The 25,951-nt window shown below is 42.4% G+C and overlaps 1 protein-coding gene across 2 annotated transcripts in view; it reads right to left on the minus strand.

Moving 5' to 3' along the window:
• ST8SIA5 (ST8 alpha-N-acetyl-neuraminide alpha-2,8-sialyltransferase 5) overlaps positions 1 to 25,475 on the minus strand; it is a 67,736-nt gene extending 42,261 nt beyond the window's left edge. Inside the window, exons 1-2 of one of the 2 annotated variants that reach the window (XM_041423589.1) lie at positions 25,454 to 25,475; positions 2,666 to 3,326 (exon numbers count right to left, since the gene is read on the minus strand). In XM_041423589.1, coding sequence (XP_041279523.1) covers positions 2,666 to 2,796 — 131 coding nt within the window. In that variant the 5' untranslated portion in view covers positions 2,797 to 3,326; positions 25,454 to 25,475. Of the gene's footprint in view, positions 1 to 2,665; positions 3,362 to 25,453 lie in introns of those variants that run through there. The other variant, XM_041423591.1, reaches the window with a different exon arrangement.
• Between the last annotated feature and the right edge of the window lie 476 nt (positions 25,476 to 25,951).

Raw genomic sequence — 25,951 nt, forward strand, 5'->3', positions numbered from 1 at the left:
GGTTTCTCCAAATACATGGGGGAATTTCTTCCTGCTGCCTTGGGAGGAGGCCATGGGGCCTGCTGTTGCTGCAGGTGTTGGGATGCAGGCAGAAGGCATCCCAAACAAACAGCACATGGAATCCCAGCGAGTAAATGGCTGCGGGTTCAGGCAGCGACCCCAAGCTCCAGCTTGGCAAGTGGCACCAGGGCTATAAATATCCCACTTCCCCTCTCCAAGGAGCCTCTCCAAAACTGCCAGGTACAAGTTAAAACATGTCCAAGGAGCCTCACAGCCGGAATCAGCTTCTAGCAGGGGGCTTAACACCGGAGGTTTGTGAAGTGCAAGAGTAATTAAAGGTTACAGCTGCCCCTGCACGGAGCTCTCTGGCAATCAGACTGCCCTGGAATGCTCACCAGAAGGTACTGCAGGGTGTTAAGAGAGAGGGAGGGAAAGGAAAGATGAAAAAAAAAAAGCACCTTCATATTAATATTGTGGTAACAATGCAGGCTGCTGTTTAAATCACCTTTCTGTCACCAAAATCTTACAGCCACATCCTACATTTTTATTTCCATGGAAGATGGGAACTACCAATTCCTGGCAGAAAGAAGCAGAGGTGGGGTTTTTTTGGTTTTTTTTTTTGTTTTTTTTTTTTTTTTTTTTTTTTTTTTTTTTTTTTTTTTTTTTTTTTTTGTTTTTGTTTTTGTTTTTGTTGGTTTTTTTTTTTATTTTTTTGTTTTGTTTTGTTTTGGTTTTTTGGTTTTTTTTGTTTTTTTTTTTTATCCTGTACTGAGTTAGGGGAGCCTTCTATGAGAGTATTTTCACATTATTAATTAAAAAAAAAAAGAAAAAGAAAGAAAAAAGTAAAATAAGCAAATCACTGCAAGCTGTAATTAAAAAAAAAAAAAAAAAAAAGAAAGAAAAAAAAGAAAAGTAATATTTTCCAGTCCAAGTGACAAAATATATGCTTTTCTCCCTACTTGAAACTCTTTGATGGCAGAGGGCTCAGAACCAGATTTTCTCCTCGCAACCCCAGGAACTGGACAACAGCCTTTTTTCAGTCCCTGATGATGACAGGAGAGGTTCCCAGGGCATGAGGCAGGACAGAGGCAGGCCACAGAGATCACTCAGTGGAAGAGTTTTTGGTTGCATCTTTCCATAATTTCATCTTTACTCTGCCATTTTTCATTTCAGTTTGTACTTGTGATTTATTTTTCTTCTCTCTAACCCTGTTGCAGTCATTTTGACTTTGGAAAGCAAGTGTTAGTAGGACTGTTAGGCCTCCAGGACAAATGGGAAAAACTGAGAAAATAAGGCAGGATGAGACCCTGACCTGGCCAGAAAATTATATTCTTAACACTGGGGAAGCTTAGTACTACCCTTTTCTACCTACCAGGTTCCCAAAACTCCCCAAATATGGAGATTTTATACCTCCTCAGGTAATTATTTTCTTTAAAAGTTCCCCATCATGATTCAATCCAAATCTTTCCTGCTACAACAAAAAACAATAAATACCTCTCTCACAAAGTGAGTGTTTAGAGACAGGTATTTATTGTTTTTTTTTCTTCTAAGATTTGAGTACTTTAAGTCAGTTATCCTTTCTCCCCTCCCATTTTCTCCAAGCCAAAAAACCCCCATGTTTTCTACACTTCTGCTCATTCTTGCTTCTTCCAGCTGAGGAAGTCACATCTTTCTGGAGCTGAGGTACCCAAAAAAAATCAGAGTCCTCCAGAAAGGCCTTGTGCTACACAAGGCACACAAATTGCTCTGTGGAAAAACAACACCCCTGTCTAAACATATCAATATCATGCTTGCTTTTCCCTCCCAGAGAGAAACGTTGGCTGATTTGCCAGCATTTTGCTTGCTCTTGGCACAAGCCAAACAACTACATGAGTTGCAAGCAAGGCAAGAACCAAACCATTTCTCTCTCCTGGCAGAATGCAGCTTAATTCCAGTAAAAAATTCCACAGCAGCTGCCTACACAACTGAAACACTTACCTCAAAGCACGTAAGGGAAACATTCATCTTCATAAAATCGTGCAAGCTGTAACTTCTCAAACTAGGTTTAAGTAAAATAAACTCTGCATGGGTCAAGGTTAAACATTTATAGAGCCCCATCGGTGTTTGCTGTGAAAAGAGCATTTTCAGATCAAAGACTGATGTGCTCTACAGCGAAGCAGTCTCAGCAGCAATTCATAAGAACACAGCAGTGCAAAAATAAAGTGCTCTCCCGGTTATCTGGAACATTAATATTGATTTTAGGAACTGCATCTGCATGTTTGTTTCTAAAGACATTGAAGTTTCAGCAATGAACATGCTACTTCAATTCAACCTCTCGAGCCATTTCAGCCTGAACTTACACAGAGTGGGAAGCCTTGTAGGGGGCAAATACTCAGGTGGCACGAGTCTGTTTAAATTGAATACAAACCCATATTTTTGCCGCAGCTGAGGATTAAAACATAATCCAGGAAACTCACAAAACATTATATTCTGCCTAACCTTCTCCTGCACTCACAATCTAACAAATATTACAGATGCTGGATGCAGCTTCCCAGACTGACAAGATATTGTTATCATCAGCAAAACACTGAGAAGTGGTTTGAAGTGCTATAATGGTTTGCCTGGGGCTGCATATCCCCTCAGGCTGACCAGACAACTTTTCCTATTCCCTCTGATCCCCCCTTACCTCTTGAGATAGTTTCTCCCGTAGAGGATCTGCTGCAGCAAGGTGACCACGGCAAAGGCGCAGATGAAGATGAAGAACAAAGTTCTGTTTCCCAGCAAATCCCGGCTTGATGAAGGGTCAGTGTATCCCATCCTTCTTAAAAGCCACTGAAGCTTCGCTGAGTAAAATTCAGTTCATTGCCACCTTCATGCCCTTTTTGCCGGGGAGTGGAGGGGAATGCCTGCTGGCTTTTCTGAGAGCAATCCAAGGACAAGGTATCCCATTGTTTTGCCCTGCTGCCCCTTCCTTGCCCTTTTTGGATGTTAGCTCCAGGACTGTGTGCAGTGGCTTGCTTCCATGGTAAAGTTTCCAGGAGATTCAGACGTGGGTAACATCTAAAATCATCTCTCAGAGCTCTCTCAGCGCAGGCAGCCTGTGCTGTGTGAGAGGCATTCTGTTCCCTCTAAGCCTCTCTTGAAAACCCGCTGCTAGCAATTATCTACTTCAATCCCATTTTCATATTCCAGATGGGGGAAGCTGCACACAAACCAGAGAACTGCAGCCAATGGCAAACACGGGGCTCCGGCAACCTGCGTTGGAAGCACATAGTCGTCAGCTCTTCTCTGCTTCTGCTCAGTGATTCCGACCAAATGTGCTCACAAGGAGACGTGACTGGGGCTTGCTATTATTGAACAAGCATGCAACAATCATGAGGATTTCATTCAGAACCCTGCAGGAGAAAAAAAAAAAAAAAAAAAAGAAAAAAATAGAAACACAGCAGCAAGCGGTCTGGTCAGGCTAGCGGGAGAGCTGCATTCTGTGTAGCAGCGCGCCGTCCGTGCCGTGGCTCCAGTGCTGTGGCATTTGCATGCAGAATGCAGAGCCTTCAGTCCCACACTGCTCACTATTTGGGCTCCTCTGTTTCCCCTATTCCTCCAGAGTAAGCATGAGCAAGGTCACTGTGCATCCCTTCAAGGACAGAGCTCTCAGTGCCTGCATGCTGATTTATTGGAGGCTCTGAGTAGCCTCACAGCCGCAGAGAGGGAGCCTGCCTCTCAGTGCAGGCTCTAAGAACCATTCATTTAAAGAGACAAATATTCTGATTGTTCCTAAACTAGACACAGTTCTCTTTTGAAAGGGCAGAGCAACAAGACCTTGTGCACAGCCATCGTAAGTCCTCTAAACCCCCCCCATTTTCAGGAGAGGCTCAATTCAGCTCACAGGGAGTTTTGTTGCTCATTTCACTGTGAGCAAAATCTGCCCCGACGCTAAAACAAGTTCCAGTGAAAGCTTTATCCATGAATGAAACATCCAGACTAGGAGGTTGTTTTGCCCCAATAACAGATGGGAAGAGGATTTTGACAACACAATGAGGGGGGGAAAAATCCATTGTCTAAGAGAATAGGAAGATTTTTTTGTGAATAGATTTTCGAACAGTTAAATCAGTGTATGCAAATTGCTCTTGTGTGCCAGCAGCCCAGCTGTGTGGAGCAGCAAACAGAGAGTGTTCATGGACTTTGTTTCAGCTGTAACTGGTGCTGTGTGTGAAGAAGGGCCAAAGGTAACTTTGTGCAACCCTTTCAACACAATCCTTAAAGACAGGGCTAGTCCTCAGCACGACCTACAGCAACTTAGGCAAGACAGGCAATGGCTAAAGCAGGCTTTGCCTTACCTAATTTTAAGCAACAAAAGTCACACAAGTGTTTAAGATGTGAAGCTGGTCACCCTGAACTCCTGCAGGCTGGAGAGCAGCATTTTAGACACAACTGACTTTGCAGAGAAGGTTTAGGGATCCAGCCCCGGGTATGTCCTGCCTCAGTGCCTCTCACAAATCCCTCATGTCTATTTCTGAACCCTGCTAAATGCTTCCATTATCACCTTGCTCATAAATAGAGTGAGGACCCCAGGTCAGATCAAAGATTATCCACGGAAAAGCAGGGGTAGAGGGCAAGGACATACTGATACTTCCTTGGAAACACTCTTCTCCTATTTTGTCATTCAGGGTCTTCCAGAACAAAGGAAAGAAAACCAATATTTAAATTAGAGAAATAACTCTGCACTGTACTGGGAATAATACATACACCAGGGGACTGCAAGTTAAACACTAAAAGTAGTTTGATGCCCTATTGTCAAAGCCATCAGCTCTGGGGCCAAATATGTTTCTTCAAATGATCAGTTCATATCAGCTCACATTATACAAGACGGTTTCCATATGGGAACTGTACCATTTTGATGGATCTAACAAAAAAACCTCTCAGGAAAAGGAAAAGCTGTATGGCCATCAAAATTCCCAGGCTGAGACCCCATAAGACACTACACCAGCAGATTTGTATCCAGTAGCTTAGTCAAAACCAGTAAGTTCAGAAGTGAAGGAAAATTTACCTAATGATTTGAACTGTTTGATTTCTACTGATAGCTTTGAAAACTCAGAGAAATTTGCCTCAGTTGCTCTGGAGTCATTTTTCAATAACAGCAAATTATCAGAGACAAAAATTTGGCTTCCTCTGATTTTCTGTAGGTGTGACACTGATTTTGCAGATTCTTATATCACCTAGGTTTTGGTGAAAACACTTTCAGCTTTTCCACTTTTACTGCTCTCCATTCAAAGGGATTTTTTTTCCTTGAGGTCTGTGCAGTAATGCACCAAATTCCTGAGCCTAGCAGAAGCTCTTTCTCCTGGAGTGATGGTGAGCCTGAGCTGCAGCAGACAGCCTGTGTTTTCTGTCATTCTTTGATTTTCTGTGTCCTCTCATCATTCTCTGCTATATCGGGACTGGCCAGAAGATGCAGCACCTGAGAGACCTATGAGCAGGAGAGCTGCAGACCCAAAGAACAAATTACAAAGGTATCTACAAAAAATAGGAGAGGTTTTCTGTGCCAGAGCTTGCACAGGCATCATTCCTGACGTCACATGCAAAAAGAAATGTGTTTGCTGCCCTCAGCCCAGTACAACAACACTGCACTACTGGAAGCAGACCAGCTCCATGCAAGCACAGAGAAATGGGATGATGTCTGCTGACAATTTTTCATAGGATGTTCAAGGTTGTCTGCAATATTTATTGTGAGTGAAACTGTCTGAGAGTGCAGCAGAAGTGCTGAATGAGCAGTGTCAGCACTCATTTCCGGGACCCTTTGAGAATTTGACTTGTAAACTGCAGGCCTCCTTGAAACTGTCAGGCCTCTGCAGAGGAAAAAAAAATAAATTAAAAATAATTTTACACCCTGCACTTAAACAAGCAGCAGACAACAACAGATCCCCTCCAGAGTCTGAGAAGGATTGGAAAAGCCCTCTAAGGCCATTGAGCCCAACCATTCCCCCAGCACTGAAAGGTCCACACTGACCCATGCCCCGAGTGCTGCATCCACCTGCTTTAATAACATTTCCAGCACGACAGACACGAGCTCAGAACGGGTATTTCTGCATCCATTCTTGGAGCACAGACTTCAAAATCGAAAGCAAATCTGGCAAAATGGATCTTAATATGAGGCTGCCAGAAGCAGTCAGTCTTACACGTGTCTGGCCTTTATTTATTGCATGTGAGCTGCTTGCTAAATATCACCAGAGATAATCTGTCACAAGAAACTCCTCCAGCCTGAGCAGTGAGACTCTGAGTGCTCTAACACAAACACAAACATGCTTCTTACAGTGACACACTCCAATGGGAGCTCATCATTTGCTCTTAAGGCCCAATTAAGCAGGTTTGGATTTGTTTATTATTTTAAAAATAAGTCAGAATTAAATCTCAAAGACAAAGAAGTCAATACCATGCTACTGAAGCTCTATATGAGGAAAGATGAATTAGCAAGAGGACAAAATCTGGTCGGGGTCAGACTCCTCTTCTGGAGGCAATAAGTTCATATCTTTCTCTCTGTTAAAAGGACAGAACTGTTCCTACTGAACTGAACTGCAGTTTATTTTTTTAATGCAAATTAACTAGAAAAATTAATTTTTGATAGGCAAGCCTGATTGGGAATTTTTTAAAGTATCTTTCACTGAACCTGACATTTGAATCAGTGTTTGACTGATCATGCATTCTAATTTCAGCTGAAAGCAAGGGTATTTGGTGTCTGGGACAGCAGATCTGTATCTTGGTTGTTTAATCACAGAACATTTAACTTAACATGTAAACTCACAGAATCATACAGGTTCAGGGTAAAACAAGACATGTTCCACGTTCCTCTTCAGGATTTTTTCTCTTCCTGCCTGCTCAGCCACTCTTCATGGCTGTTACTCAGATCAATGAACTCCACAGCCAGCATTGCAGAATACTATGGGCAGTAAACAATTTGAGGAGAACATTTTTTACAACTCATTTTCTCCCTAAATCAAAATTAAATAATGTCTATTTACAGTTTCTACAATGCTTGTGTAAACTGCTAGATCTCTGATTTTGCAAAGAGCTTGCACATAGGTATATGGCTGGAAGGTTCTGCTGAATACAAAACTCATAAACATATGCTTATCAATATTAATTCTTTTGCAGATATAAAACATGAATTTATTAGCATAATCGAGTGCTTAGCACAATGTCTAGTCCCCCATCACTGCCACAAATCCATATGTCTTAAACTGAGAAAGTGAAGGAAGCTGAAAGGATTCAGCTAAGATGTAAACATTTATTTTCTTCTGAGCTGAGTTCAGCCACGTGGAGGTGACAGTGGCTAATTTGGCACCAGGCTCCTACCTGTGGAGACAGCTGAATTAGAGGACATGAACTGAACACAACATATGGTCTGCACACTGGATATACATTATGTCATCTCTTAAATCATGACCAATTTTCTTCCAATTATGGGTTACATAGTGCCCCATTATGGGGGAAAAAATGACCCAGTGCATAAAATACCCTTTTTTTTTTACCCTGATGATATCATCTCTGCTAGAAAAGGAGTGATGTCTTCCTCAAAGGAATAAGGTTTTCTGGCAGGAAGCTCTGCAGAGGCTGCCTTGGCTGCAGTGCTGTACATTTACTGTTGACAGTTCCTTATAGCAGAGCCTGCTAAAATGTATAGCAAAATGCAAAACTCAGAGCTGAGGACATTTCTGCTTTCCCAGTGGTATTTCCATGTTCCTGGAAAACAAAGGAAGTTAGGGATGATTGTTATGGTCCTGTTCAGGCTCATGGCCCTGGAAGTAACTGAGAACAGTGGAAGCCTAGCCTCTCTGCAGAGAAAAAGAAACAGGACCCAAATTCATTGACAGGAATCATCAATAATAAGCATTCATTTGATTTTGGAGCACTGCAAGAGAGCCCTGGGTTTAGCAACAATTAAAGAGGACTGAGATGTTGGCAGAGCCATGGAGGGGTCAAAGGGTTTCCATGGCCAGCAGTTGCACTCAAATAAGAAACGTGATCCTGACTCTATTCCAAACAAGTCATAACTCCCTCCCAGTTCACCAAAACCACCTTTAAAACCTCCCAAAGGAAAGTGCTGGAATTAGTAGCACTCACTTTAATGGGTGTTGAAAGACTGATATTTCTTTTGGATGAAAATATTCCTATAGTAACATCACAATGAACAAATATTTCCCATGACCAGAATAAGGATCACACATTATCTAATGCTGAAAACCACAATTAATAATTATTTCACTATTTCAACAATATATTTTTACAGCAAAAGTGAAAATATTAATCTCAGATATTTTTAAAAATATGCAATATGGCATATTAATTCGCAGAGAGAGCATATCAGATTTTGGAATATATTTTGCTCTGTCAGTGAGTGGCATTAATCAGAATGGATGTAAATGTGAAAATGAAACTTTTTGTCTGAACTATCAGCTAGTTAAAACCTTCAAATTTTTACACTGCTTTTATAATCAAGATGTAAAAGAGACCTATTATAGAAAATTATTTAGGAAAAGTTAAAAAAAAAAAAGTTAAACTGGGTTTATCTCAGTCCTGCGGTGATTTTATATTCAAAGGAATTAAGTATATTCCTCTTGAATTAACCATCAGCTTCAGTTCTCATGACCTTTCAAGCAGCCCAGACATTCAGGTTTTGAGCCATTCCTCATTATACCCTCCAACAGCACTAATTACAATGCTGGCTACACACATTACTAACCACTAGTCTAACTGCTACTTCACCTGAGCTACTCCTCTAGCCAAAGACAGTATGCATTCAGACACATCATGATTTTTTAAATAATCCATGCTAGTCCATGTTTAGTTCAGTCAATGACAAAAATTATTAATTAAAAAAAAATCCATCTGGCTTTTGTGGTCTTCAAAAATCCCTATTCTTCATGAGGCATATTTTATTTTGCTCTTCTGGCACTGTGGAAATGCCCACTGGAGCCTGGACAAGGAACCTGGGAGACAGGCACCTCTACCCTTGCAGCACTGTGACCAGACACACCTTTCTGCCCCTCCTGGGGCAGTGTGGATTCAGTTTTTAAGCCCTGCACAGTCTCTGGTCTGACCTGAAAGTGGCCACAGAGGTGGCTATTAATAAAGCTGGTGGCATGTTCAAATTCCTTCCTTTGGATCTGTGATCTGCCATAAATCCCTGGGTCGTGCTTTCCTGTGTTAGGGTAACAAATAAAGACCATTCCTGGAACAGTCAGACACTGCAGCCAGGCATCAGCTGAGTCAGCTCCTGCCAGGGGCATTTGTAATTTACCCAGGCAAGAAGGAAAGGTGAGAGTGGGATTTATTAGCCCCTTTGGCAGACAGCAGGAATTGCAATTTGGAAGTCGTGTTTGGTAGCATGGAAACGGCTCAGCTTACAAACAAGTGCAAAACCAAGACAACAATGGTCCATTTAGCTGCCAAACAAGTCTGAGAGTCTCAAGGGCAGGAGCAGCCACTCAGAGGGATAAGCTCCAACAACAGGCAGGGCCAGGATCACCCCTGGATCATCCCAGCCAGCAGCTGGGACTTTTACAGCCCTGTTACAGGCAGTGCTGGCACGGTCAGAGGGAGATGGAGAGCCACAGCCAAAAATGTATTTAAGCATCTTCCCCTGCCTCAGGATGTTGGGAGTTAAATGAAAATCCTTGTTTAGCTTTTGCCTGCAAGTGAATTGTCCAGGGCTATGATTTGAGTAAAGACTTACAGTGAGACTTTAAACTCAGCCTGGGAAGGTGTCCCTGCTGAGGCAGTGGTTGGAACAAGATGGTCTTTAAGGTTCATTCCAACCCCAATTGTGATTCCATGGTTTATAATGACCCTGTTGACATTAGCTATATCCCAGCAACTTCCAGTGCTGTATTCCACATATTTCTTTCTGTAACAGGACCACCAGTACATCCATCAGTCAGAAAATTTTCAACTTTTATCCACAACCTTTGGTGGTGGTGTTGACCTCTTGCTGGAGACCCTGCAACAGGTATTCGTTTAAATAGCTGAGTACAGTCAATTGGAGGTGTTTATTTTCTCTAAGAACCTAAAATGGGGAAGACAGAATGGTAATTTATCCACAGCCATTAATAACATCCAACACCATATGGCCTACAGGATCCAGTGCTGTGCAGGCAGATATTGAGGAAATGCCTTTTACAGGGAGAGACATCCCCAGAAGAATGGGGGTGAGGAGAGGGTAGCCCAGCATGCCATTCAGCCAGAACAGGGCTGGGGTTTTTTTTTTCAGTATGTTCCCATCAGCATCACCTTTATTTAAACATCACTTTCAATCAGCTTTTTTATTTTCTTCCAGATGTATCCAGCAGCTCCTCTGGAGCTAAGAAATTTGTGTGTGGGTTTTCTTTCATGCACTGTGGGTAGGAAGGTATGTGGGAACTATAATTCAGTCACTCTAAATCACATGTAGCTGAAGCTTGAAAGAAAAATAATAATAAATGGTTCAGATTGTCATGTTCAGTGCAATTCTCAATCAATTAAAGCTTATTTTAGCACCAGGGCAGTTTATTTTTATAATGTTCTTCTGGCATTTTGTTGCTTTCATGTTACTGTGTAGCTAAAAGGTCCTGCTGGGAACAAATTACTCTTGGTAAAGCATTCTCTGAACTACAATTTCAGTTTCAATGATAATAAATATCAAATGATAATAAATAATATCCACAAGAGCAAACGGCAGCAAGAAAAGGGCTGCTGGTAGTGAGAGAATGGCTTTGGACCTGGGTAAAGAAGGAAGATAAACTAAGGGCTTAAGAACAGTAAAACCATAGTTGTTTGGGCTCAGAGTCTACAAAGTATTCTTCAATACATGACTTCCAAACGTAGTTCAATGTATTGAGACAATAAACAGTGAAAAGTCACCAGTGAAGATATTCCTCCACTGGCTTGCTGCTTCTTTTAATGAATGGTTAAAATTAAATACTATGTCTGCATTTTAGATCTGCATTTTCTGTTGTTATTATGGTTCCCCTTTCAGAGATATGGCTTGCCCAAATCTGCATTTCTCTTTTGCTGTACTTGAGAATTTGAGCCACAGTGTCAGATTCATACTGAAGGTTTCAGAGCTTCAAAAGTTGCTTAATTGATGAGGAGAGCTCTTCCCTGATGTGACAACAAAAACCAAAACTAGTACTGTTTGTGGGTCCTTGCAGTGCATGGAAGCAGCTGGCAAACAAGAACAATGCTGTGAGTTCCCCTTTCCTTGCTGGAATCAGAGACAAAATATTTGTTTAATAAGAGGGGCAATGATCACAATAAGTTGTTCCTCTTTTTTTTTTTTTTTTTTTTTCACTGTGCCAAATACAAAGCTATTGTGGAGGATATATCATAAACTGTTGCACACTCTCATTGTAAACGATTCAACTTTTGCTCTAAGCTTTACCAGGCAAGGGAATTAAAAGCAAAGTGGGAAGGATGTATGAAGAATGTCCCTTACCCCTTTCTAATTTACAGATTTCTAACCTCCTAGCTGCTCTTGCTTTTCCTCATTTGGAGCCATCCCTCACAATACACTGTTTCAGGTAGAGGTTTTCTATTTTCCTTTCCCAGTTAGAAAAAAGAACCATATTAAACACAAAATTATAGGAAAATTAAGTCTTTCCAGTGCAGGAGGGAGCTATGGCATGGTCATCAGCTTCCCTCTGGCAGCTCATGCTCAGGTGCTGGCCCCTCACCTTGGATATCCCTACAGGTTTGGCTTGGAAATCCAAGGAAACTGCAGCTCAGATCTGTATATTCAGCATTCTTCTGCTCTGCACAAAGGAAGGACAAACTTTTTTCCTCAGCACTTCTCTTTCCAGTTGATGAGGCAGAACCAGCTGGCACTGCAAAAATCAGCGTTTTCACAACAAACATTGTGCTGTGACACGTCACCTCAGCTAAGACAGTCACCAGCTCCACAGGAATACACACCTTGCTCTGGGCCACACACCTGGCAAAGCCCTGCAAGTTCTGACCAGCCCTACACAGAGCTCCAGACCTGAGTCCACCAGCTGCTGCCTGGAATCAGCACATCACCTCCCCTAAAATACACAGAAAAGCCTTTAACTCTGCATTTTGTGCCCACTGCCTGTCCTTGCAATCTCCACTCTCCCATCACAACATGTCTGTGCTCCAGAAATTAATGTGTTCCTGTTAGCAGTTTTATCTCCCCAGCAGCTAGTGAAGAGTTACACAGCTACAAAAAGTTACAGTTCAATACCCATCCAAGGTGATTTCAAACTACAGCTCCAAATGTTTCATACCCCATTGGCTTTAATAGGTTATTAATATTATATGTAAAAGCTTCAATTAAAGAGTCATTAATGATTTTCCTGCTTTTGCAGAACTATCCTGTTTTATTTTAATGTAAAACCCTAAACTTCCTCTCATCAGGCTGAAAAACAAAGTCCATTCTTATCTTCATTGGAGTGGGGACAACAGCCCTAGCTGTCATTCCTAATTATCTGTAGGTTTGGGCTCAGCTCCATGTTTTACCAGGCTTCCTTCCTGACTTCAGGCAGAGCTGCACCACATTGCTGGGATGTCCAGGCTGGCTTGGCAAGGCAAAATGGGATTTCTGTGATGGCATGGCTGCTTCCAGCACCTGAACTGTGACTGCTGCATCCTGAGGGGGACTCATCTGCCACCTAGTCAGCTCATCCCACGCTCCACAAGCAGTGCAGGTGGGCGTCTTTGCCCTCCTCAGCACCTCTTCCCTCATTTCTGAACCAGCAATCAGAGCATTTCTTGGCCTTGCAGGTGTACTGCAGAAGGACCAAGGACAACTTTCTACATACTGTGTAAGGCAGAAAACAAACAAACAACAACAACAAAAAAATCTCTGCTGCTTTTTAACACATGATTTTGCCAGTATAGGATCCTAAGATCTCACTCTAGCAAGAGCAGGATCCACCTGACTGAGCACAGGATCCACTTGCCTAGGCAATCCCATCCTGAATTCCTTGACATGTCTGCTGAAGATGTTCAAGTATCACACAGAGCTCTTACTAAACAAGAAATCTTGATGCTAACAGCACTGAAGAGAGATGACTCTGACTCCCACCACTAATGAATGTGCCTACACTCACCAAAACCCTCCAGGCCCTTAGCTGGGATTTAGTCAACATGGTCCGTGGAGAATAAGAGCTCTTTGAATCCCAAAGTATAAGATACGTCAAATGAGTCACATCCCAAAAACACCTTTGTATTTCCTGAGTATAACAGGAGCTTTGGATGACCATTTCAGCTGCAGGTGGGATGGCAAGAGGGCCAAGTGTGAAAACAGCATGGAAACAAGCTGGTGTCAGGTAAATAACATCAGGAAGTGAGCTATGATTGTTTTCCCCTCAATATTTAATCCACTCAAAGTGCCAGTCTTAAATCCAGTGAAAATGCCACAGAAAATCACACTTCCTGCAAGCACCTACCACCGAAGGGAGACAAAGCTACAGAATTTTACCCAGATTTCCACTTCTACCCTGGTCCTCTTGTTTCTCTCCCATAGCTACTGTAGATGACCATCAGCAAATGAATAAAACATACTTCCATGTGAATGGAACATGTGCCAGCTTTGCTGCTGGCATTCTGTCCACATGACTAGCACTCCCCTTTGCTAACCCCTCTTCCCTCTTCTGCTGTTAACCCTCCACTCACAGACAAAAGCAAAACAAAGCAAACGTTGAGTACTTCTTCCCTCTCAGTGACATCCAAAAATGATATGGGATAAGGAGATGGGGGGGGAGTTATATTTCCATACAACATAAGAGAATAAGATACTTTAAAATAACAGGTTGCCTAGAACTGAAATATTTTTAAAAGCAAGAATAATCAAATAATTTGAAACTATAAAAAGGAAATAATTTGAAACTCTGAAAGGAAATGCCCAGTTATATAGAAGGTAGATTTTGGACCACCCTGCCACAAACCAAAGTGCTCAGTGAGCTTCAAAATCTGCTCTGGTGATCCATGCAAAGGGTAAGATCATTGACAGCTTCACAGACTGCATATGAACACCTCAGAATCACTGTGTGAGCCACTCAGAGTTCCCTCAGCTCAGCTATTCTGTATTCATCTGCCAAGAAGGTGGGACACAGGGACAGCTTGCACGACCCGAAGCATTTATTATTCAATATTATTCTGTATTTTCATGTTCTTCAATAAGATGCCTGACCTGCAGGTTACCCCACAGGGATGGCAAGGAATGATGGCAGGAATATAAAATGAAAAAATATGAATGTTTGTATAATTTGGCCCCTGGATGAAATCTCAGAGTCAAATCAGAGAATCTAAAGATTATTAAGAGAGTCTGCCCTGATTTTTAGGTTATATTTCACCCTTTGGCCATCTCACTTGGCCGCAGAGTAAATATCACCTGCTGTAGCAATAACAAATACATTTTGCTGGGGTAAAGTTCCTGGTACAGTGCTTCATTTGCCTTGAACACTTCAGGAAAAGAATGCCTCCAAAAGAAATCTTCATTTATTGTACCATTTGAGGGCTAGCAGAGAAACCCTGAAACAACACGCAGCTAAAGACTGGGTAAATGCCAGATTTCACTGAGTTGTGCCAGGGATGTATTTGGCCATGTATTTTTTTGTTTGTGCATCCCCCATAAAGTTGAATCATTGGACAAATTTTGCTTAATCAAGAGCCTAAGCCAGTATATGTTTAAATCAATAGGAAACAATCTTGATTTCCAAGGGAGGAATGGCAATCTAAATCACTTTATTATCAACTCAGACTCACTTCTTTTTTGTTCTCACAGCAATATCTACTGCTCAAGTGGCTTTAACCTACCCCTGTTACCATCAGTAATAGAGATCTTTAATCCAGCAAGTGGCCAAGCACCACCCACAAGCTTTTAAAGCCCTGGGGAAAGCTTAGAGCAATCCTGGGAAGCATCCAATACCATACTGGACTGATATGTAGAATAGCTATTTCAAGCTCTTTTCCCCATTTGTTACCATCCCGGATAAAAAGGCATTAACTAATTATTTTAATTGCACTTTTTGTAGTAATTCTCATGGGACCTGGACTGCAGCTGCCTCAGCTTGGTCCCATTTGGCTGGGGGATGGGATGCTGCTATAAAATGTGTTTTCCCTAGAGTGAATGGGGCTTTCTGCTGCAGCTGTGTCGAGGTGGGGGATCGGGCTGTGGGGGAGCTATTGGACAGGTGTGTGACACAGAAATGCTCCTTGTTTTGAAACCATCTCATAGACTCCAGCAGGAAGTCTTCAGCCAGCTCCTCAGGAGCAAGGCCAGATGAACTCTCCCCCCAACATTTTTGGTAGGGAGGAAAGCTCGGAGTGATTATTTTCAGAGGAACAAACACCTTTTGTGGGACTAATGCCTTGACAGTTGTACTGATGCGATTTTTTTCAGTGAGAATTTTCTTAGTTTCTGAGAGCAAAATGTTGCAAGTGTTTGGAAGAGTCATGATCTCACAGGCGATGAGCTATCTGCAACAAGATTCAGATCAGCACATTTTTTATGGAAAAATATGTTGTTAGAAATGGAGCAAAGGAAAACACCCCCACAGAAATCTGATTAATCAAGTATAATTTGCAGTGAGCAGAGAAGAGAGATTGTGCTCTTTAGGAGATAGTTTTTGGTGCAGATGAGTTTCTGCTCCCCTCCAAGTGACATTGTCCTGTTTTCCCTGCTCCCTTTCCTGTTTCAGGCCTGGTGGAACTGTTGGTGCCACAAACCCCACACTCATTTTGCTTGGGCTCCAGTCTTTTATAGATGCTTGGTGAGACATAGGAGAGGAAGGTAACTGGGATTTCCAATCAGGCTGTCACTGCTAAAAATCCAGATTTCCTCCTGAAAATCCTGCTCAGGTGGGTGTAAAACATTGAGGTGGGTGTAAGACTTTCCCAGGAGCTGGTCAGATCCTGTTTTGCAAAGGTCCCATGGTATCATCCTCTTCTAAACTTGCTACTGGGAACCTCTTTGTTTAGGGTGGACTAGGGGCTGACGTTTCCCCCCAACATAATCAGAATCTGATAACCAGAAATGGGCATCACTCCTTCTCCATGTGTGATGTTAGGGAGTTAACTTTCCTTCCCCTTTGTTATTTCAGTTCATTTACTGAAAAAATAACAGATGTGCCCAGAAGAGGAGCTTTGGGAAATATTCCTGTTTTTTTCACTAAACAAACTCTGACAAGTTGAACATCCAAAGTACAGCAGCTCCCTTCCCCTCTCTGACCTTTGCCTCTCAGCTTGGGGAGGTTGTCAAAGGCCTCTCCTCCTCCCCTCACAATTTCTGCGTCTGCAGCCTGGTCTGTGCACTTGCTTGCAAGTTACCCCGGGGTGAAACAGCATCTCCTGACTCTGGAAGAGACTGAATTATGTAATTATATTATATTTTAGGTGCAGTTAGGGTTTTCTTTGATTCTCCTACATCTTCACAGTTGTTTAATGAAAGTGCAGCATCTGGTCTAATTAAAAATAAAATTTAAAAAACTACCACTTTCTCAAACAGTTCTAACTAGCTGTTTCAGACTACATTATTTTATGGAAAAGTTCAGGGTGTGCCAGGGCAGAGTGGCTTTTCAGTGAAGGAAAGATGAAGCTGCATCACTACAAGCACTACAACCTGGCTTAAACTGGAGTACCAATGAAAAAATCAAACCTGTCCTGCTGTCAGCCACCTGTGTTTGTTGTTGCACTGCTCCTCTTCTTGCACAGTGTTGGTTTTGTATGGGTTTTCCATGATTAACTGAGAGGCAATTCAGTTTAGAATAAACCCAGCAGGAAAAGAATTTTAAAGGTTAGTTGTCAAATGGCTCAGCTTCCCAACAAACAAACAGGCCCAAAGCAGGAGAAGGGATGCTACGCTGGGATTTGGGGATGAAGGGGTGAGAAAGCTGGATGTTTTTGGCAGTGGTGCTGCTTTCTGTGAGCTGAAAGTACTTGCAAAGTGACGGCCTGAGAACGTGACTTGTGGCATTCTCAAGCAAGCCCCGCTGAAATCTTTGGACAGCATCGCATGGCATCTCTTTATTTTTGCACACCACAGGCTGGTTCTCCAGCAAAGCCAGTCCAGCTTAAGCAGGCAGGAGGATAAAGAATTGTCACGCAAATGTGCAGGACGGAAGGCCCAAGAGCCACGTAGAGAGGGATGATTTTAAGCACAGGAGAGCTTCTTCCTTGCCGTGTCCTCTCAGGAGAAGCACTGCACTGCCTTGGGAAAGCGGTGGGTAGGGACGTGCGGGCTGGGCTGGATGTTGTGTAACAGAGCTGGATGTTGTGTAGCTGCTCATGGGCAATTATGTACAAAGTCACAACAGTGATGCTAGAAAGCTCCAGGCGTCTTCACCAGATTTTGCTGGCCATTAATCCAGCAGAAGGCTGCTAATGGCATCTGATCGCTTTCTTTGTGCTACTGCTATTTAAGGCCATTCTGAAGGGCACAAACTCTTCCCCATTATACAATGTGAGATTCAGGCAAAATTATAACCCTGAGTTTCAGAAGGATGAGTTCTCAAAATGACAATAAGCTAATGAGATGTGAACTTTATTTTTTAAGTCTTAAGCCGTGAACTGGAAAGGAATCAACTCTTGAAAAGCAAGGATCTCTGATCATAAATGAAATATCATCTAGATGGAGGGGGTGAAAAATTCACCCATGACATTCCATTACTAAAAACCTTTACAACAACACTGTGGTTATGAACCTTTCCCATTGCAAAGGTCTATTGCACTGCAGCTCCTGCATCTCCACCCAGCATCCCTGAACACGGAAAACTCCACAGCATTCCCTGGGAATTTCAGAGCATGCCAGTGTGCAGCAGAGTTTTTTCACAGGTGTAAGAAAGAGATACGCCAGCACACAAAAATGGGAAGCCAGGGGTGTCCTTCACTTCATCCATGCAAAGAAAGCTCCTGCAGCAGGTCCAAGGGTGGGGGACACAGGTGATAAGGAGACTGGAGCATCTCCTTTGAGGAAAGGCTAAGGGAGCTGGGACTGTTCAGCCTGGAGAGGAGTCCCAGCTGAGAGGCACCCTCAACCCTGGGTGTCCCTGGGTGCAGCGAGGGTCAGAGCAGGGCCCAGAATCTGCTCTGAAGAGAGGCAATGGCACCAGAGCCACAGGCAGGGACTGAGCAATTCCCCTGCACAGGAGGCACAACTTCTCTCCTGGGCAGTGTCCAAGCCCTGAAACAGAGAGGGTGTAGAGTCACCTTCCTAGGGGATATTCCAGACCTTTCTGGACACAATCCTGTGCCCTGTGCTGTGGGATGATCCTGCTGGAGCAGGGATGTGGCACCAGACTGACTCCCTCTGGTCCCTTCCAAACTTATCCAGTTTGGGATTCTGGGATCCTGTGAACCAGAGAACAAGACACACCAGGTCCAGCTGGGCAAACTTTCAACATCAGAACTGGTATCAAGCTTATGAAGCTTTCAGTCCAACTTTGGAGTGAAGGACCTTTAGTGTGGTCATGCAATGGTCAATCCTGGCTATAGCAAGTTTTGATTTGTTCCATTCCACCGAAAAGAAGACAGATAATTCATTGTCTGACTGGGAAAAGGCTCACACAACAATCCACAGCCACTGGCTGTGAGAATTGCCCAAGTGTTGGCCTCACATTAAGAAGCAATAGATCTTAGAGTCTGGAGAGTCATCTGTTATGAGCAAAAGCAGAGTCGAGCTATTGGGAGAGGCAAAGACTCTGTTTATCTTCACCTTACAGCCTCGGGGAAAGAATTCACCTGACTCAGGAAGAACAGTGTGCATCATTTTAGTCACCTAAAAGATGCAGCTTCCCTGTACCTAAAGACAGTGATGTCAAATTGTGTCACTCAGCAAGTGTCACACTGCCTGCCTTCCTGCCTGTCCCCAGGAGGGCCTAAGTCAGAATCCCAGCATGGTCTCTCCTGCCCTGTATAAGGAAAACTCAGGGGGAAAAGCTGGAAGAGGGTAGGAGGGTACCTGGGAGTCGGAGGCACAAACACAGATTTTTCAGCCAGACTGAAAAATCGCCCATCCTATGGAACCACTCCAGCATAGGACAAGGCTAGGAATAATGACTCAGCTTTGTCCATATCCCTTAAAAACCACACTGAAAACACATTCTAAAACACCTATAAAATTGTTGGGTTTATACAGGCTAGGGAATATCTAGAGGGAAATCTACCCAGCTTGTACAGCAAGTGAGTCAAATACAGTTTTTCATTTGGCTTGCAGTCAAAAAAGATCAAATGATGTACCAAATCCTACCTTCACAAGTACACAGGACAGCAGTGTGGCTGAGAGCAGAATTTGATTGGAAAAAAAAGGAGTGAACTGGCCATTTCAATCCCTGCTGTGAGCATTCCTGATTAACACCAGCTGATACTTTTAGAATAGTAGGTCTGAGGATTAAAGTATTATGTAGGCTGAAAACCCTACGTCACATCTCTAAAATTACTTCTTTGTATCATTTAATACTCAGCATTCTCTTAGGAGGTCCTCATACAATAATGAGAACCTCCACCTCAAATCCAGTTAATATTTAGGGTTACTTACTTACTCTCAGAGGCTTCTATAAGAGATTTTGCCTACAACTCTACTTCATCATATTTTTCATTAATTTTCTTCAAATTCTACCTTAATGGTTTCCCTGTGAACCAATGGAATGTCCCATTTGTAGATTAAAGAGAACTACTATTTTTGTTTTACTCTGATAGTTCTTAACAGAAAATAGTAATGAAATGTCCATTCACTCAAATATCTAAGCTCCAAATAATACATTAGACTGTCAGACTACCTTCTGACCAAAAAACCCCAAATATTGCATTTTTTTAAAAAATACTCAAATCCTAAAGTTCACAATCCCAGTGTCCTGTCTTCACATGTTTACCTTCTAGAGTTCAGGCACCAGCACCTGTCACTGCTCTGTTTACTGCAAATAAGACGAAAACAATTTTCTGGATGTCACATTATAGAGAAAGACTTAAAATTAAAAAAAAAAAAAGGCATATTATATTAAAAGTGGTAAATACAAAAAAATCTGATTAATGCTGTATCCTCATATTATTACATATACACCTAATTAAAGATATATTCTGTGCTTTTTCTGAACCAAAATTTAAAAAAAATTAAGTCCAGCTTGAAATGTGCCCTGGGCCTGCACAGAAAATGACTGTGGTGCATAAAAGCCAGAGTTCTTCTGACAGAATGTTCGCTCTCTCTTGGTGATAGATCTGTAGAAAAGCTGTTCAAAAAACACATTCTATAAACAGCAGAGAACAGGCATCTCTGGAAAAGTTGCTTTTTAAGGCAGCTAGTCAGGCAAATTAGTCCTTGAGTGTTCTCGTCTCTCCCCACTCCAGAAACTGCTCAAATTATCAGTTTAGATAGGACAACAGGCTGAGAGAGCAGAGGGGATTCTGGTCCTGTGCCCTGGGCTCAGGTGAGAGCCCACCTGCAGAGCTGCCCCAGCCCTGGCTCCAGCAGCACAAGGACGTGGAGCTGCTGCAGCCAGTGCAGAGGAGGCACGGAGATGCTGCCAGGGCTGGAGCCCCTCTGCTCTGGAGCCAGCCTGGCCCAGCTGGGGCTGTTCCCCTGCACAAGAGAAGGCTCCAGGGACACCTCAGAGCCCCTGCCAGGGCCTCCAGGGAGGAGCTGATAAAAGAGATGGAGAACAATTTTTTACAAGGACAGATAGTGACAGGACAGGAGGAATGGTTTTAACCTAAAAGATGAATTATTTGGATGAAATGTTAGGAGGATATTCTATCTTAGTCACTTAGTTTTTGTAAAGAAGAGCTCTGAGCTCATCACAGGATCCCAGAATGGTTTGGATGGGAAGGACCCTTGAAGCTCATTCAGTGCCACCCCCTGCCATGGGCAGGGACACCTTCCATTGTCCCAGGCTGCTCCAAGCCCCATCCAGCCTGGCCTTGGACACTGCCAGGGATCCAGGGGCAGCCACAGCTGCTCTGGGCACCCTGGGCCAGGGCCTGCCAACCCTCCCAGCCAGCAATTCCTTCCCAATATCCCATCTAAATCCACCCCTGCCACAGGCAGGGACAATTTATTGAAGGCAGGAATTTCTGGTGATCCTCTATTCCTACTCAGTGCCATCTGGAGAAGGCCCAGCCTGAAACTGTGGTAGTTTGTTCAGAGCCTTTTCCAGTGGAGGTCTGAGTATCTCCAAGGAAATTCCACAGTTCCTCCTAGCAGCCCCTTGTAATGTTGAATGAATGCTCCCACTTAATAAATTTGCCTTGAAATTTCACAAAACTTCAGCAATATTTTTTCAGGATGGGTTCTCTTTCCTTTCTATCTATGTAGTGCCGCCAAAAATTAATCAACAGAGAAAAAATAATATAAAAAATAGTTTGATTTGTGGGCCAGAAAATCTGGTGTATTCTAGGACCATGAGCAATTTCCTTTCAGCCCTAAGTAAACCTTTTTTTTTTTTTTTTTTTGGTCAGATATTGAAAAGTGCTGATATTCATTTACCTTACTTACAATGTCTCTCACTCTGTTCCAGGCCTTGAGAGATAGCAAAAGCTTAGGTGAAAAGCAGTAGGAGTCATGTCACTTGCACTAAGCTCAATCTTTTTTGCAAATAACAGCAATCCTGGGGTTTTTGGTGGTTTTAATTCAGGAGCATAGGCCACCAGAAGCTGTGAATTACTCCAAAATATAATACAGCAGTATTTTTTTGGTTTCATTGTTACAAATAAAACTTTGCTAAACAGATCTACTGAGGTGTGAAGTGGACAGGCATCTGCCCTGCTTTGAATCTGCTATTTGAAACTGACATTTTTCTCATCAGCTGCCTAACTGGGGAGGATATCAGTTTCAGCTGCAGGTCTAGGAAGCTGCCCATGCTAAGAAAATTTCACCAGCTGTTGGCCTTATTTCCAAAATTTAGTTATCCATTGAACTTGAGGTTCTTAGTCCATTTATAGTTACCTTTACATCAATAAGCACAAGCATATACGTCCACTAAAACTGTATGATACTTTTCAGAACAGAATGTTGCACATTTGAAATGTCATAAATTACATGACATAAGCAAGGATGGACTACTGATCAACAAAAACGGATTCTGAAAAATATATCAGAATTTACATATTTAAAGTAATAGAATTTTAGAATTAAGTGCCGAATGAGTATTACTGAAAAAATAAGAAAGCTCTTTAAAAGATAGCATTTGATAGTTTGGGAGCTACAAAATATTGACAGCTTGCCAGGATCACATGGAAAATACATTCCCTCCAACAAAGATGGTCACACATAATTTTTACTTACAAAATCACTTACAAGATATTGACAGGAGCAGCAGCAAAACAGAACTGATAACTGAGCACACAGTTCTCACATTGCCAGGAAAAACAGGCCAACAGCTATTTCCTTCTCAGATCTCAAGCTGGGATATATATAACTGAGTTCACAAACCAGAAATTATCATCTGCCCAGTCTTAGAGGTTCAAAAAGTGGCATTTTGCTGAAACTACACAACTAGCTAAGAACACCAAAAATATTATTAGCTTTTAAACTTGTCACACCAGAATTTCAAACTTTAAAAGTCAAAGACATTAGTGTGAGCTTTCACTTCAGAAGTTGTACCTCTCTTCCTCTTCTTGGAAAAGGGAGCAGGAAGTTCCTTGATAGCTCCAGATCCTTGCTTGTAAGACCCAGAGAGACTCAGTGAGAACATTAGTGAGGTGGGATTTTTGTACTAATTAAAGCTAATTTTCCTAACAAAGACTGCAATGAGTTATAATCAATAAATTTAAATATTTCGCCGCATGTCCTAATATCCAAATAGCAAGAATCACATTCTTGAGAGTTTTGTAAGGCAATTGCATCCTGTTTCTTTGGGAAATAATTGGAAAGTTAATAAATGAACACTAAGAGTTAGAACTGATGATAATGGGCAAATGCAATAAAAAGTAATTTTTTTGTTCTGTGACTCTGAATCCTATTAGAACAATTCACCTGCCCTGCATCACCTCCTTTGGCTCACTCTTTCCCAGAAATGAACTATTGATTACACCTCTAGTCTGTCATTTTCAGTGACCTAGCAAGCCTCCCACACACCAATTTAAAAAATAGTTTCCAAGTAAAAGCTGTTCTGAAAATGAGGTAGACGTAAATTCATCAAACCCAACAAAAAAGGAGGTTATTCTAATTCAAACCTATAACAATGTGGTCTTTAGAACTCTACATAGTTAGACTTGAGCTATCTGGGAACTTTGCCACAACTTAAGCTTGTCCCTCTCTTCACACATGGCTCCCCAGGAGCCATCCAAAGTGTCCTACCAAGGGTCAGAGAATGAACAGTTGACTTATTTAATGAGACAGGCTGTTTTCCATTTTTCCAAGGTTTTTTAGCAAGTAAATCCTGGAGTTTTGAGGCTCCTGGGTGCACCTACTTCACTGCATTCACTGTAGTCAGTGATAGATCTGTAGCTACCACACAACCTTTTAATTCTGGGCAACTTGGTATTTTCAAAGCACTTCCTTATCCTGTGAGGGAAGATGCTGTATAAATGCAAATACTGACTATTCTCATTTTATCATTTTTTCTGACAAGAAAACACTGCTTGTTTTCAATACTTCAAAAAACACTTATGCCTGAAATATGAAGTCGACTCCTAAAAATAAGTTAACATTTAAGTAAACATAATAACAACCAAGAATAAAATCACTCTGCAAAAGCAGGGACTTAGATTTGGACAAAACTAAGGCTGGTGGTCAAAAATCCCTGTGTTTCTTAAACAGCTTAATCCAAAATACTTGCAATCTTTCAAAACCATGATTCATACACATATTGATATGTTCTAGAAATATCAGAATTATTCTAGAAACAGATTTAGGTCCTTCTGTATATTGATCTTAAACCAAGCTTATTTGGGCTCTGTCTGAAATTTGGATCATTTTTGAGAAAAAAAATCGACTTGTTTGGTTACTGTTGATTTAAAATAATACAAATAATTAGTTCATCAAATCCTTCAAACTGATGTACATGTGGAAAAGTCTTTTGGGAAGGGAGCTATGTGCATAACCCTCCTGGCAAACAGTGCTGAGCGCAGGGCCAGTGGGTGGCTGGGGAGTCATTTTGTTCTTCAAAATAAAGCTGTAATCGGCCGTGGGTGCTGCATCATCCCTCTGGAGTGCAATTAATTGCAATTACTGCAGCCTCTGTTTGAGGCTTCTGACACACTTGCAGGGATAGCTGAGTATTCTCTTTTTGTCCATGAAAGAAGCTGCATTTTCTCTGCTGTGTTTCATCTGATCTGCTCCTGGTCCATCTGGGTTCGGGGTGGTTTTTTGGGGGGGGTTGGTTTTTTTTTTTTTTTTAGTCTTGGCTTTTCTCTTTCTCTCTCTACCATGATGCCTCTGCACCCTTGAAAACCTTGCATGCAATTAGAGCGTGTAATGGCAGAGAGGTGCAGTGCTGCTATCAGCCTCCCCTGCGCGTGATGGAGAGATTTATTACTGCAATCTCCCAGCAAACTGGTGGAAAGTGGATAATAGGTCCTAGATAAGAGATTTACTTGAAACCAGAGAGCAATACCATAAATCTCCTTCTCCAAGGACAGAGGCAGTGTCATATTCATGGGGTCAGGTGCCAAGACATGGGCTCCTTTTCCTGCCATCTCCACCCCACACAAGATCACCTGCCTGCTATTTGGTTTGATGGGGTCCTGCATGACCTGCAGCCTCAGCAAACACCCTGAGCACTCATCCCTGACAAGTCATGCTCAAATGAACATTTCTTTGATTAACTGGGCAGCATCTGCACAGTGCTCAAATTCTATTTAGGTAGCACAGGAGAAAGCACCCTACAACACCACAGAAATCATGTTGAGGCAAATCAGCTCTGAGTCAGATTAAATAGGACTTAATTTGACTTCTGATTTGTTTACACTTCATCACACAGCCAGTCTCCATTATGATCCCTCTTTATTATTTCCTACTTCTACAATTTCACACCATTGTCTTAACATATGAAACTATTATAAGAATCATTCAAGTACTCCGAGGTTTTTTGGCAACTCCATTACCTGCAGGTGTTAGCAGCATGCTAGCGCATCTAAAGGAAACAATCTAAAGTCCACGGTGAAGTTCTGCACGTAATTGCAAGAGATCTTTATCTTTCAATTCCCCCTCCCATAGCACGCATGCATCTTACAGATGTGCCATGCCTGCCTCTGAACTCCCACTTCCTGACATAACAAAGGTATTTTACTTTAGAGAGAAAAATTACCATTTGAAAAAAACTTAGTTCCTTTGTGTTTGGAGTTGACTCACAGTTTTTAACCCAGCTTTCAGATTAATGCAGATCGCTGTGGAGCCAGGTTTCCTGTGAAGCTCGTGGGGATGGATCAGAAACGTGCAGAGCAGAGAACACTGCACACCCTCTGCAAGAAACCCAGCCAGACTAGGAGAGCAGCAGCAACCTGGCGCTTTGCAATCAAATTGCCCCCTATTTTACTGTGGTTGCTTATTTACCTTCCCCACATGCTGCGGCTGCCCTCCTGTTTAGCCAGGCTGCCCTTTTCTCTGTGTCTCTCCTCCACTGCCACTCACGGACTCCTGCTCCTCTGGCTCTTTGGATCACGGTCTGTCCCCCTCTTTCCTCCCGGATCGTCAAGGCAGATCCAGCCTTCACCTCTGCATCACAGGCAGTTTCCACCAATGCTGGATTTCAATTTCCTCCTGATGTCAAGTTTCAGCCCAGCCCACGGCTCTTGCATCATGAGCTGGAAAACCCTCCTATGCTCCAGACTTTGCAAGGGATGTTTGCAGGGAAGCAGCAGTTTTATTCACTCTGTGCTTGATGCCCCATTTCTTTTGCAGCTTTTCTCTCTTATGTGACAAGAAACAGCTGTTTGTGTTGAGGGAAGCCTCTTTCTTGAGTTAAATCCCTTTCCTTTCCTAGAAACAGATATTTCAGTTGCTCCAGTAGCACTGAAATCCCCTGGAGTCAATAAAACTTCTCAAAGGAGC

The sequence above is a fragment of the Onychostruthus taczanowskii genome, unplaced genomic scaffold (assembly GCF_017590055.1).
Source record: "Onychostruthus taczanowskii isolate IOZ18803 unplaced genomic scaffold, ASM1759005v1 scaffold79, whole genome shotgun sequence".
In the NCBI taxonomy this organism is placed as follows: domain Eukaryota; kingdom Metazoa; phylum Chordata; class Aves; order Passeriformes; family Passeridae; genus Onychostruthus; species Onychostruthus taczanowskii.